General features: G+C 41.5%; 1 protein-coding gene across 1 annotated transcript in view; it reads right to left on the minus strand.

The window, feature by feature from the left end:
* LOC107679324 (zinc finger SWIM domain-containing protein 5-like) overlaps positions 1-14,958 on the minus strand; it is a 50,249-nt gene that overhangs the window by 12,303 nt on the left and 22,988 nt on the right. Inside the window, exons 2-3 of the mRNA XM_016474844.1 lie at positions 1,795-2,151; positions 55-203 (exon numbers count right to left, since the gene is read on the minus strand). Coding sequence (XP_016330330.1) covers positions 55-203; positions 1,795-2,151 — 506 coding nt within the window. The remainder of the gene's footprint in view (positions 1-54; positions 204-1,794; positions 2,152-14,958) is intronic.

The raw sequence follows: 14,958 nt of genomic DNA on the forward strand, positions 1-14,958 counted from the left end.
ACACACACACACACACACACACACACACACACACACAAAGCGAGAGTGTCTCACCTTGGCAAACATGGAGTTGAGCTGCTTGCCTGAGCCATAGTATCCTCCCTGAGAGAGGAACTGCTTGACCTGTTCCCTCACTTGCTCCTCGTCCAGGTGCCAGCAGTTCTCATCATCAATACTGGCCCCTGCTGTGGGATCCGGGGCCCCTAGGAGAGAAATACACCCGGTTAACTTTGGATACTTTCAGCAATAACACATATCATTTATCTGTAGAAAAACAGAGTAGAAGCTTGGGTTACAAGCTTATGCAATTCAACAATAGACAGAAAAAAATCTGCTTGTGCACATCAACACTTTGAAAAACAGCAGTTCCTGAGCCTGCTTACTCTAAACCACAGCCGGAATCAATAATATCACTTCCTTTTGGCAGAATACCCTTTTTTTTTACCATTATAAACTGATAATACCACTGAGGTGAGTCAAATCATAGCTATCAAAGTTTGATTCTTAAAAGATTGCTTCCCATTGCCACTGTGATTTGCAAAAGAAAAAAAGGGTAGAAAAGCCAAATGCATTAGAGACAATCACTTTATCTGAGGAAGGTCTTACTGTATTTCCAATATGTCGATGCACTTTAGGTTTGCAACCCCCCCCCCACAAAACATATCACTTCCTTTTGGCAGAATACCCTTTTTTTTTACCATTATAAACTGATAATACCACTGAGGTGAGTCAAATCATAGCTATCAAAGTTTGATTCTTAAAAGATTGCTTCCCATTGCCACTGTGATTTGCAAAAGAAAAAAAGGGTAGAAAAGCCAAATGCATTAGAGACAATCACTTTATCTGAGGAAGGTCTTACTGTATTTCCAATATGTCGATGCACTTTAGGTTTACAACCCCCCATTCCAGAACAAAACGCATCAGCACATTCAGCCCTATTGAATTCCACTTAAAGACACCATGAAGCTGCTTCATATACAGACTGCACAGAGAGTTGATCTGCCTATTGGCCCCCTTTGGGTCCCCCTGTGGGTATTAAACATATATAAACGCTATATATGGAAGCGGAACGGTTGATTTTGCATCGCTTGCACGTTTCCCTGTCCTTGGCATGTGTTATATGATAAGAAGATCCATCTTGAGTTAGAGATTAGCTCTTAAAAGGCTTGGGTGGACTTAGGGGAGCAATAATAACTTTCATACAGTAGATTATCATCAGTGTGTGACATACTCATTGGAGTTATTTACTACGCACGTATCTACAATGTACAGGGTATCTATGGAGCCAACTGTGCTGGATGTAAAGTGCTTTGAAATAAGAGTGCTTGTTGTAATGCTTTAGATTGCGGTAGACTGTAACCCTGTTCAGCATAATAGTAAATTATTAGTGTACTTAATGCCTGCAATGGGCTAGTGAGGTGCAAACTGCTATAAACAGAAGGTGTTGTGTGTCCTTGTATAAGCAGGCCTCCAGCGTAGGTGTCCATTGCACTTTTGATACAACATCTTGGCAGGTTAACACATTCTGCACATTCCGGATTCAAAGTGTAGCCACTGATTAAACATTGATAAGGGGCTTCTGCCTGACCCCTTCATTCCTATTTAAAACAAGGTCAGAGGGCAAGAGGATGGACTTCCTGGTTTCAGAGGCTCCTTGGATAAACGATCAGGAAGAGGTGGTATTTATTTTTGCACAATGTGTTGAATAAAGCTTTCAAATGGGGGGAACTCTATGGAACATTTGCCTGTGGAAAAGGAATAGTTGTCATGTGACTCTTTGTTTATGCTGCTCACCATGTACTTGGTTGATCTCAGAGTTGGAGGATAGGATTTCATCTGCCAGTTTTTGGGCGGTGGGCAGCACTTCCGTGTGATGGGCTGTGATAAGGTACTGCACCAGCTTTTGCAGCTGGTCTCTGTTCATCTGGAAGAGTGTCTCTGAGATGGGCAGCCGCAGTTTGACTTGCTCGGGTTTGCGGATGCGATATAAGGACAGCGCCACCACGTGCGCGCAATAGAAGATGTCTCGGTTGCCACAGCCGCATGTTACTGACGTGATCTTACAGCGGTCGAAGCTGATGGCTACCTTATGTGTCGTCTCTGGCTCGGATTGCGTTGCCGGCTCTGTGACTGTGCCACTGAGGTGAAAACCTGCACAGGAAGAAGCAGAGAGGAAAAGCTGAAGTTAATAATGACATTTGATGTCATTTGAGTAGCATATGTCTCTCATTGGTCCTAAACCATTCTCTCTTGCTAACTGCGTGAACGTAAATGGATCTGGAGGTTGTAAGTCAAGATTGGTAACCAGGAATGGCTAAAGGCAAATTAGGTTGCTACCAAATCCACATCTGATTGTTTGACTGTACAACAGACTAGTTTTGTAGCTAGTGGTTACCAAACCGCAAGATATGTGAGATGCTATCCAACTGCAGAGTGCTATCTCCAAATCCTAGTAGATCATGCTACAGTAGAGCCCAATAGGAAATTGGCACTTAAAATGTCATTAAAAATCCATAACTTTACTCAAAATTCCCAAAATATATGAAGATACCAGTCTAAAGCCTTTTTTTGGAGATGATAACATTAGACGATTATTTGGACCAAAGAACTAAAAGCATGAAGGAAGAAAGACTGTACACATGTCTTTGTGGCCAATAGGATGGCTCATTCTTCACTTTGACTCCTAAATTATTAATAATGGAAGCCAAAGGTAGGGGGTGGGGGGACTAGAATTACTGGATCACTCTAAACCATTGCAATAGAGCCATTCATCACAATGCCCAGGAAACTACATGGGTTCAGAGATCATTTGAATCTCAAATCTCTATGCATGCTTACAAGTGACAGAATCAGGATCCCATGTATCCTTGCAGAGTCAACAGCTGAAATGATTCAAGGAACAGGCTGTCGACAGGAACAGGCAGGGCAAGTCTCATTCGTTACCACCCCATATGCCCAGAAATGTGTCCAGCTCACGAATAAAGCCTCCGTGACCAGAACACACTGCACCAGAGCTAGAAGGTGTCTTTACATGTGCCCACATATATACACACACATGTGCAGGGAAACAGACAACCACACACATCACAATTAATTATAGGGTTCGGCTGGTGCGACAGGGGTGCCTAATAAGCATGTGCAAAGTCGGCTGTTCCCTTGCCAAATCCCACAAAAGGCTTTTCCAGACGAGTTCTTCTGAGAAGTCGGCCCCCTCCTCAGCCCCGAGATTTTGGAGAAAAGAAATCCGACGTCCAATTTACTGCCAAACCCTTTCAGGCACAGCCAACACAACACAGTCATCTGATTAAGGGGAGTTTATGGTGATGTCTGTTTTCATTTTGATAAAAGACAGAAAAGGAGAGGGAGTGCCCCTATGTGTTGCAAATTACTTTTGGCACAATGCGGTGTTCAAAGTGAATTTGGTTAGAGAGACAAATGTCCACAGGAGTGTGTAAGAAGGGAGTGCATTTATAAGGTTCATTTTTCTTTTAAGGACTACGGCAAGAATGATCAAACCATGCGTTTTCGTCGTGCTGCAACTGGCATTTCTTTATGAAGTTAGCGCAGCTCTGAGGCATCGATTGCAAGCATGCTATAAGACTGATCCTGTTTTCAAAACATGACGTATGGACGGGTTTTATGGTCATTTTTTTTTTTTTGGCAAAAACTTCAAACGTGTTAGGCCTAATACACGTTTGCAAGGCAAACAATGGATCATCTTGCCTACCACAACATATGCAAAGACTGAATTGTTTTACATTTCAAAAATGCCCCAGGCAATGAGGGCGCCTTCATGTGAACCTTTGCATTATCAGATCATGCATTATCTTGGACTGGAAAAACTACAGATGAGACTAAACAGGCCTGAATTTGAACTGGCTATCACCATCAGTTTGCTTGATCTTTCCAACGGCCGAGTCGCATTAATCACATGAAGGACACATCCCACCCAGTATCAAATGGAGCCGAGCGAGCCTCCCTACAATGATAATGTTTAACGGTAATGGTGGCTGAAATAAGTACATTTCCCAGCTGCTTTTAAGAGGAGTCATTCTGCTGTCCTGTGCTGTCCGAGTCCATTCCTCCTATGTGTCATCTTTTATCAGATACAGAATTGGCTTTTGCAGAGGGATGACTTGGGGCTTTTATGTTCATAATAAGGAGTAAGAGACAGAAAAACAGGGAAATATAAAACCGAGAGAATAAGAGTCTCATTCATGTCCACAGTACAAATAGTCACACTTATACACTGAAATTTAATGCTCACATTTCAGGTTGTGTTTAAATATTGTAATAGTACCAATAATAATAATAACAACAACAACAATAGCCTTAGTAAGCACAGCTATTACAAAATGTGCTGATCAGTGACAGTAGATTTCTGAACGACGTGTGTTAGGATCGGCCATGACGGGCATCTATGACATGGTCCGTCGGTGAGGTTATGGAAAAGCAGATAAGCCCATAGGCTCATGTGACAAGGGTTGCATTGAAGAGAGCATGCATCTGCTACTGATGGACATGAAGAGCCCTCCTTGTCTTTTTATTCTCTCTCTCATATCGCTAGCTCCCCCAACCCCCCTCTCCACCAGGCCTTTTGTTGCTCAGATGCAGCACTGAATGCTGCTCCACCATGCTCTCCACAACTGCTCTTTTCAGGCTAACCTCCATCATGGTGTGAACATAGATCGGACCCTCCCCCCACCTTTAGAGGCTTTTCGATCATTTTCTACCTGGGTGAGAGGAAGGGGGACGAGAGAGAAAGATGAACTGTGCTGGGAAATGGAGCGAGGATGGATGTCATAAGCAGATGGAGTGCTGTTGTCAGTCAAAATGAGCCATGCAACGTGTTTAGAAGAAATAATGACACTGCTGTAGTTAATATCAGTCATTCTGACCACACAAAGAAACTATTGAGCGTGTCTGCTGTGTCCACACCAGGCACAACAGATGCTTTCGTCATTTTTCAGAGGCCTGCTAAATTGTACAGAAGGTTTAAGGTCCATTCACACCAATGGTACAGAAGGTTTAAGGTCCATTAAGGTTCTGGTACAGAAGGTTTAAGGTCCATTCACACGAAGAACAATAACTTTAACCATAACTATATTAGCGTTAGGGTTGTGATGGTGAGAAAATTTCCCCACCGGTTAATCGACGTGTAACAACACCAATAATACTGGTATCACAGTGGGGTGGGGTAGGGGGTTCCTTCCATAGGTGTAGCTTGACGTTTGAGTTTGGGGGGGCCAAACCGAACCGGTGGATTTGGTCAGACGTACTTTTAAACACATTTTAGTTTTGCTATAGTAAATATTCACATTCACATAGAGCAGTGGCAAGTGCGTGAGGTTGTCATGGTAACCACATACATTGCCCACGAATTACAGCTGCGCTTCTATTTTGTCACACTAAACTTTGCAATAAACACGTTTAAAATGCACAATAAACATGTCTGTCAAAACGATCTCAAAGGAGGCTTTTATTAAGCAAATCAAGGAGTGAATTACTCATCCACTGTTTTTAAAACAGACATTTGTTGGACTTTTAATTTAGTCTTATTGAATAGACGATAAACAGTTTATATTCTAAAATCTATTTAAAGGTTGTGTTCTGTGAAAATTAAATAACATTTGGATGTAAATGGTCGGCATAAAAGTAGTGTGTGGCTAAACCGGCTGCGTCCTGTGGATCACCTTTATCTGATTGTCCGGGTCCGGAATCATTAAGCATGGCATTAATATCTTCATCTGAGTTTTTCGTTGTCTCCAGATTTCTCTGCAGTTCGTGTATGTTGTTAAAAACGCGGAACATCATTTTATTCCACACAACAGGCAAGCATTACCGTTAAGTCTATTATCCACCAAAATGCAGAATCATCACGTGACAATTCTTACGCAAATGAGATTGAGGGAGACGTTAAGTTTGTTTTGATTGATTAATTTATTTACAATAACAATTTAAAATGTATTAACTTTTACATATTCACTTACAATTCACATACAATTCATGTATTTACTTCATAGAAAAAACGTTATAAATAAATATTTAGTACAATTCTTAAATCGCTATGCTATCGCACAAGCTACGCCCATGGTTCCTTCTTTTTCTCGCTTTCCTTCACTTTTAAATAGCTTATAAAGGCCGGGTGCGCATTTTACTTTCACTTTAAAATTTGTGGCAATTCGGTATCAATTCAAGCAACAACAAAATACAACGTCAAACTCACTTAGCCTATATAAAAATCATAGAACTTTTATTAACAAAACAAATAAAAATACACCATGCTATAGGCTATGCCTAATATAAAATAACAAATAACTTGAACAAAGTTCAAAACTACAAAACTGAAAATAAGCAAACACTGTTGAACCAAATAAATAAGAAACGTAGAATGTTTATTAGCAAAGCAAATAAGAAAGCTTGGAGGCACGGCATACACCTTGATGTCAAATAAAATAAATTACACAAAGTTTAAATAAAATAAAAATCAGCAAACATTGTGGAACCAATTAAATAAGAAAGAAATGTTAAAAAAAACTTCCAAAATCACCTTAGATAAAAGGCAGAAGTCAACAGGCTTTTCAAAATCCAAAATATTGTCAAACAGGTGCTTTTGCATTTCATTTAGAAATTTAATCATCCACTATCATCTTGTCTCTCTCACCTCACTCTTCTTGTCGGTCAGCTCGACTCACTTCATGTGATAAATGAAATCTGATCTGTGGTGCGACTGTCGTTCGGCACGCTGCATTGAGCAGTCGATTTCAGTTTTTAATTGTAGTGTCTGTTGTTTAACTGAACTAAATGATTTTTATTACTATAAAATCAAAACGACGGTGACGGGCAGTGCCGCGGTGGGCAAGTGACGTAACCGGTGTTTCGGCTTAACACCGGTATCACCGCCAACTATCGCAGCAAGCCTAATTAGCGTCCATACCAACGCACGTTAAAACAATCTGTTTATTAAGTGTGTGCTACAGTTATGTTGTCTGTTGGTTTAAATGCTCATTCTTTAACGTCAGGTGGATTCTGATTGGCTGTCAATGTTCTTCTGTGATGTTATTGTTATAGTTAAGGTGTAGGCCTAGATATTGCTATTCTCATAGAATTGAAACGATTATTATAAGATGGAAGAGGTTTTTTATGCCATATCACCACCAAAGTTTACTTTAAATAGCAATAACAGAATAGCCTAAAAAACAATGACAAACGTTAGCCAAACTCTTAGCAACGTGAACTTTAAACTGCCAGCAAAGGAAACTAGGTGAGTGACAAAGTAGAAGAAACTAGAACATCAAACCAAACTCTAACGGCAGAAAAAGTGCTAAAAACAGATGTGCTTCCTTTGATCAAACATGAGATGCAAACAAAAACCTTAACTTCAAATGGATGTTCTTACACATTTAGACAATAAAACAGAGTTTGGGTGAAGTATGCGAGTACCGCATCCCTGGGAAAGGATTGCGGGCTTCCGTGTCACCGTCTATATGACAGGAGACTATTTTCTCTCAGGAAATTACCCCAAATTGGTCCGCCTCTAATCGCGGCGCCAAGCTTCGTGGCATCATCACGACACAACAGAGTCAGCCGGCCAAGTTACGATTCTCGGTGTATGTGTAACAGTCATAATTAATCTGCTGGCGATGCCCGCTAATGCACACTCATCCAGCCTGGGCTTTAGGAGTCATTTTAGCCACTGAGCTCCAATGGCCATCTGTTGGGGAGGGAGGCGTATAGGGGAGCTCACACCACTGCAATGGCCACTGATCAGGGAACAGGAGAGGAGTCCCCCTCTTTCATTCATTTACTCATAGCCTCACTCTATCCACGCCATCTGCCACCCCTCTGACACGCCCACTCGAGAGCTTTTCAACCAATCACGGCCGAGTCCTCACATACTCTTAAACCATTAACCTCTAATCAGCCGTGGAGGCCAAACGGGGTCCTGTACGGTAGGCACCGGGCCAACACCGCATGCACTAGAGCCTCCCCCCTCCCGCCCTTTCCCTCCCCTTCTCTCCATCTTCCATCTGTCCCAGCAGCAATATGGTTAACACCGCATCAGCATCCTAGCTCCCCCCACCCATATATCTGCACACAACAGACATGCATATGCACAGGCACACACATTCAGAGCGTGCACAGGGGCTTCTATCTGCCCTGATAAAGGTATGATTGATTCATTTGTGATGTCCCTCAAACAGCAGCCCCCCCGAGTCATTTGTCACGATCACACATAATTGATTTCTGATCCACCGAATTGTGAAGCTCGAGAAAGAGGCACGCAGGGCTCAATCAGTGTCCCTTTCAGCGGGCTAGCGCAGAGCAGCAGGTCTGACATCCATGGAAATAGCAGATAAGACCCGGAGAGGAGTATGTGGTCTCCATTAGACCGAGCCGTGTGCATTGTGAGTGAATTGAAGGGGGGAAATTAAAGCTGGGCTAATCATACAGCGCCGAGTAGTTCAAAACCAACAATTTAGCATCTGATGCAAACTAGGCCCGGCTGAAGAGCCTTTATTCTCGGATAATTCACCCAGCGAAGGCTGAAAACAAGCCGGAGAGGCGGATGAATTTGAAGGCGAATGGGGCGAAAAGGAGGAGATGAATCGCACTTTTGGACAGGCCGTAAGCACAACCAGATGTCCTGCTTGAGATAAAAGCAGATGCACTTGAAGTGAAACCGTGCGGTGTGGAAAGAGAGGCGGGGGATATCCTTTCATTGTTATTTCTGTTTAAGGTTTTCTTCTATTGCATCTAAAAAAGCAAGCTGAATATGCATACGTTTTCATTCGCCTGCTCAATAGAGAAAGCATGCTTCTCCAAAACAGTGTGCGGTACGCCGAGCGCACAACATTGTAATTCTTGAGCTGTTCTTGTCTTTGTGCAGATGCTATAAAAGAAAGCAAATATGCCTCACAAACACGTGATGCACAAAAGAATGACGCTCAAAGACAATGTTGCGTTTTCTTTTGCTAGATGGATTGAAAAGATGATCAAACAATGCCTGTCTCATGCAAAACAAGCCATTTTATTAAACTACAGTCAGTATCAAGTCTCATCCAGACACTGTGCATGAATAGAAAGCAGAGTTCTGGTATTGTTTTGTGGGCAGTCTGCATGTATAAGACAATCTGACAGCTAGGAAAGGTCACCGGCCTGCACATTCCCTGATCACTGATGGATTGTTTGTGAACAGCCAACCACCATCAGTCCTTGTGCATCAGCATGTGCCCTCCAAGACTTTCTGCGGCACTTTGGCCTTTTACCGCTCATTTCCCTAAATGCAGACTTGGTTGTGTTTAATATGCGAACATGTACAAACCATCTGCTGGCCTGCAATTGACAAGCTGCAGTCTGCAGGACACAATGGCTCTTTTGAGCTCTCTCTCACACTAGAAGCATAGCCTGCACTGATAGATAATGCTTTAAGAAGCTTATATTTCATGACTCATCCATTCAAAAAAAAATAAAAAAATTCCCCAATCAATACTAGAAAAGGAAAGAAAACCGATTGACCGAGGAAACGGCATTGCGCGTAACTCGTGCAGGCCTCACAGCGTCAAGACTCTCTTCTGCTCTCCCACGGCATTCCATCTTAAACCGTTTCCTACGAGGAGGCATGACTTCAGTTTGCCCTGCAGCTGTAAAACCAGTATCAGATAAAAGATGCAAAAAAAACTTCTGAGGGCCAATAAGCTCACATCTGTTGTGTGCTTTGTGTTTTCATCTACAAGGTAAGAAAATGTCAATATGTACTCTGGGCTTGTCCCAGCAGCAATGCCTGCATTTCCTTCCTGTCCTGCTGCCTTCTAAACTGAACTATTCTTCCCTCTCTCTCTCATATAAAGCAGGGATGCAATGATATTTCAGACAAAAATGTGAACAGAAATCCTTAACGCCTAACAGCAGAACAAAAAAAAATGGAAAACCATTTCATATTTGTGTTTCCTAGTTGTACAAGTCCCTATAATCTGAAGCGATCACTCTCTTGATTTTGCGTATTAATAAAGAATATTTTCCCATGTGGGGCCATTCAGTGCAACATCTCATCTAATACATGAGAAGACTGTCTCTCATTTGAGAAGACAAAAATCTGTTACTTAACAACCTGCCAACTTTCCTGAAAAAAACCCTGCATATTCCTAACAAGATTTATAGTGATTTTATTAGCCAAAACTCCTTTGTTACATCGATTCGAGTTTAAAAAAAATTATACAATACCTTTTAAAAAGTTGTAGATGCTATTTGTAAGGCTGCCTGAACGAAGAACAAGTGAAAAGTGAAACTATAGTAATACAAACAGAATTTGTTTCATTATTCCAAACAAAGTAAGTGTTAAATTAGCATTTAAGGCTTCACAAATGTTGGTTTCAGCCAAGAATTATCATTTCAATGTACTGCTAATAAAGAGGCCTTAATTGTGCTGAGAAAACCAAACCATATTATCTTTTGAGTTTTCCATTAAATAGTGTGAAAACTCCACTTCCAATCAGCCCCTCCCTACAATTTCCTGCAGAAAATTCTCATCAAACCAAACTAAGCATATGGACAAGGACAAAAAACAAGGGAGGGGGAATGCATACACAATGGAATCGTTCCCAACAAGCCCTTCCAGCTTAGCTTTTGCATGCATTACGATGATGAGACCCTGAAGGTGTGCACAGCTAAGGAATCAGCTGAGGCAGCAATGGCGGCATCTCTAATTACAAACGCTCATCCTCCAACTATCCCCCCACCTCCTCCTTAAACTGCCCATTGTCTGCAGCCTCCCTCCCTCCGTCTCTCTCAGTAGTGCCTTTTGAGCTGGCATGCACCCGTTAGCCCTGCGCTGTGTTCCCCTCAGCACTCTTAATCTGGCCCTGACCTGCTTTATTCCTCCTGCACCGGCTGCCCACTGGGCCTCCGATTCACAGGCCCCCTTTGTTGTCGATGGGTTTGTCTAGGCCTCAGGCTGGGGCCTGGCCTGCCATTGTTGCCCACAAAGAGCCAGCAGCGGTTAGCAGGCGTCAGCTTGGAAGCAGGGTCCTGTGCGACCACCGCTGCTGGGAGATTGCCGGCCCAGACTGAGAGGAGAGGAGGAGGACAGGAACGGACAGATAGGAGATAGAGGAATGTAGAGTAGGGACACCGCTGCCAGCACAAACTTCAGCACCCAAGAGGCCTGGAGTGCAATGGTGTTCTCTCAAAGCGAGACAATGTCCTATTGTAAGTGCAGAATGGTTGCCCCTGGTGCATTGTGCCGATACTTTTCCCAGTTTCCCCCTTTCCCAGTCTCCCAACATTGGAGAAAAGGCTAAAATTAAACATTTCAGATGAGATGTTCCGTGCACTAAAAATACCACATAAAACATTTTAAGTAATTAAATAATAATAATAACGATAGTAAAATATTTATTTAATAAATATATTTAAAGTTTTATCACATTCTTTAGTTTAATAAAACAAGTTGATCAAGACAGAGCTGCTACTATTGCATTAAGTTCAATAGTGACTGAATAAATCTCACTGTTTAGTTCAGGTGTGCAATTATACTGCCATTTTAAAATAAAAAGACTGAGCAAGGGAAGGACTGCTGACCGCCTCCTTAAATGCCCCTCATTTAGGAAAAACTAAAATATTCATCCCAAATAAGTAGGGATGTAACGATTAACCGCGAGCTGGTTGAAAATCGATTTAAATATGTGACTATTCAAATCGGTTGAGATGCGAAACAAATCGTGATTCAATTAGGGGTAGGAGTTTTATATGAATGTATGTCTGAGGGGAACTTACTGTCATTTATTTTTTCATTTCCTCTTGCCTCTATATAATGCATATTAAAGTTCATAAGTGCAGCGCTGCTTTGTTTACAGCAGAATCCAAGGAAACGCTTTAAGTGCCACCTGCTGGCAGAGAGTGAATCTGTGTCTCATTCAGCTCCTCTGCAGATATTTTTTATGCATAGTATCACAAAACTGAAATTTGCTTCAAATTTCAAAATTATACAATGTAATTTAGATTAAAAACTGCTCATGTTGCAGGTATGCAGCATCTTTGTTTGGATCATGATTAAAATGCAGTGGTTGACATCTAATTTATAATTTGTCTTAAATCTCATTTTGTAAAAAAAACCCCGTGAATCGAACCGAATCGTGATATCAAAACCGTGAATCGAATCGTGAGTTAAGTGAATCATTACATCCCTACAAATAAGTAAAACAGCGTATTTCAGACTGGGCTGTTTAAAGGTTTTCATTGACATTCACATGCGCTCGCATTAATAATAATAGGAAATGCTCTGTAAACAATACAACACAATGCACTTTAGCTAGGCTCTGTGTACAAAGAAAAGGCCTATTGCCAGATACCCATTCATTAAAACAGCCCTGAAGCTCTCAAAAGAGCAGCTCACCAATGACAACCTCTCTACGGCAAGCCAGGAGAGACACAAACAGTCGGGGCACTAACAGTTCCACAGAATAATGTGAAATACATTGTATATTATCAATGCAGACAAACAACTATACATAGATGATAAATCTAAAATAAAAGCATTTCAACACCTTTGTATTTTCTCCAAAGCTTTGACAATGCACAATTTCACTTCATTCAGGCTTTATGTGACTGGACACTGACACAAGTGATTTAAAACAGCCTTTGGCTGCTTTTAGCCAGAACATCGGAGTAGCTTTTCGACTGTTAGCGATTTCTGTAAATTACACAGTATTTAACTGTAATATGAACTGTACTTTACTGTAAAACAGTTAAACAGTACGTTACTGTATTTTAAAGTTGCATTATGGGAAATATCCTCTTGGCGCCATTAAAATACAGTATTTTTCATTTACTGTAAATCCAAATACAGTAAACAAAAATGAGCGCGAAACCTGACCAATGACAGAAAGGCTTTTTTTTCTGCTTGGAGAAAGAAGAAGAAGAAGAAGAAGAAAAGGAAGACGCACACACCTCGCAGCTGCAAATGTATGTACAATATTCCTGCTTTTTTGTTACACGTTTTATGTCAGTGTAATTTTAGGGGTTATTTGTTGGTTTAATTAAACGCAAAATAATAAGTCCTGTTGTTGATGGCCCACTTAAAATAATGATTGCTATAACTGACACTTAGAAAAACTGTGTTTTTGTGTGTGTAGGTCACAACAACTCTGGCAGATGCAAAGACCAGGCTTGACTTCTTCTATTCCAAGGCTGATCATGCTTGCAGTAAGTTACTGTAATTTCTACAGGAAATTTTTAACAGTGTAGGATTCGTCGTACAATGGCAGCTTGATTACTAAGTATGGCTCCTTTTCTTGAGAGTGTCAAAAAAGGAAAAGGCCATCTGAAAGGCACTTAAACACAAATTATGTAGATTTAAGCACTGCTTTTAGTAACCAAGGACAGCTGCATGAATATTCATAAATCGCCCTCTGTTCCTGTTGGAGAGGGCAACCAACGGAAGGTCTCTGTGAGAAAGCTGGCCAATAAGGTACTTGTGGTCTCTCAAGAAGTTCGTCAAACTCTGCAGATGTGCCCTGCTGTTCAAAAACACAACAGCAAATGTCAGAAAGCATGGAGAATTCAAAGCACGTATTGAGACGTTCAGCATTGTTGAATGAGAATAAAACTATCATGATGCAGTATCTACATGCACAGGCAACAATTACAGCTCGCACAATATAGCGTTTGTCACCTCGCTCTTTTGCCAAGGTCATTGCCATCGCATACCTACTCAGGCCAGTGACAAAACATTGTGCGACTGGGGCTGAATGCAAAGCGCAGTAAAACAAAGGGCTTTGCTTGTGCCAGCTGGACCCTTCGAAACTTGGCACCACCACGGGCAAGCTGGAAAAACCCACCTTACTAGGTAGAGGCAGGGCCTCTGGAAGCCCTGAACATCCATCAACTCCAGAGCAGAGAAACACAGGTGTGGTTTGCAGTAGGGCTGAACGATTAATTGCATTTGCGATAATATCGCGATATGAAAAAAACACGATTTTTCAATCGCAGAGGCTGCGATTACACTCGGTCACGTGTGTAAAGAGGTGTATTCAACTTGAAGATCGATCGGTGTAGACATCAAAGTACGGCGAGAGAAAGCACAAGGAGACGTCCGCGCTCTCTTATAGCTCTCGCAGTACTTTGATGACCAGTGTTGGGCAAGTTACTCTGAAAATGTAATCAAATTACTGATTACTCCTTTCAAAAGTAATTAGTTACATTACTAGTTACGTTACTTTTTAATTTTTTTTAATTTATGAAATCCCAGCATACACGCTCCCAATAAATATTTGTTATTAAAGCATCAACATTCACAGAACACTGCTATTTTTAAATAAAGCAAGCGGCTGCTGCATGCATGGTTTGGCATGGCAGAATGCCGGCAAAGAGCGCTGCATTTATAATCTCTAAAAGACATCTCAGTTCATCGCAATCTCACAAATCTCTGTTATAACACAATAAATATATGCATAATGAATCTTTCATAATGTCTACAATTCGTGTGTTATAATGAGAGGACTACATTGCTCAATGCTGCAAACACGTGGCAAACACGTTAAATAGAAACTGCATACGCTTGCACCTGCTAATTGTTTATATTTTATATTAGTTCATGTTTCATGTTGGCAATAGATGAATAACAATTTATTTGTTTTAGATATTTTATGTTTAGATATTTCTATTTTGCGGGAGTCCCGTGAATCCTTTTATTCTCCCGCATCCCGCACACACGCGAGTGTCTACCCGCCCGCACCAGCACTCGCCCATCTTGTCCCGCGCCACACTCTGTTGCGTCGGGTCTCACGGGAGCAGGTCTCTAATCCACTGGCACTTGACTCGACAGTGCGTGTGCTACATACTTTTAACAATCTCCAGATTATAAAACACTGCATTCTGTCAGCAATGTAACGCGGCAGTAACATATAGAGACCTCGGCTTGTAACTATACTCTAATTACTATTTTGAAAATTATAACGC

Source organism: Sinocyclocheilus anshuiensis, unplaced genomic scaffold, assembly GCF_001515605.1.
Source record: "Sinocyclocheilus anshuiensis isolate Anshui unplaced genomic scaffold, SAMN03320099.WGS_v1.1 scaffold2310, whole genome shotgun sequence".
Classification (NCBI taxonomy): Eukaryota; Metazoa; Chordata; class Actinopteri; order Cypriniformes; family Cyprinidae; genus Sinocyclocheilus; species Sinocyclocheilus anshuiensis.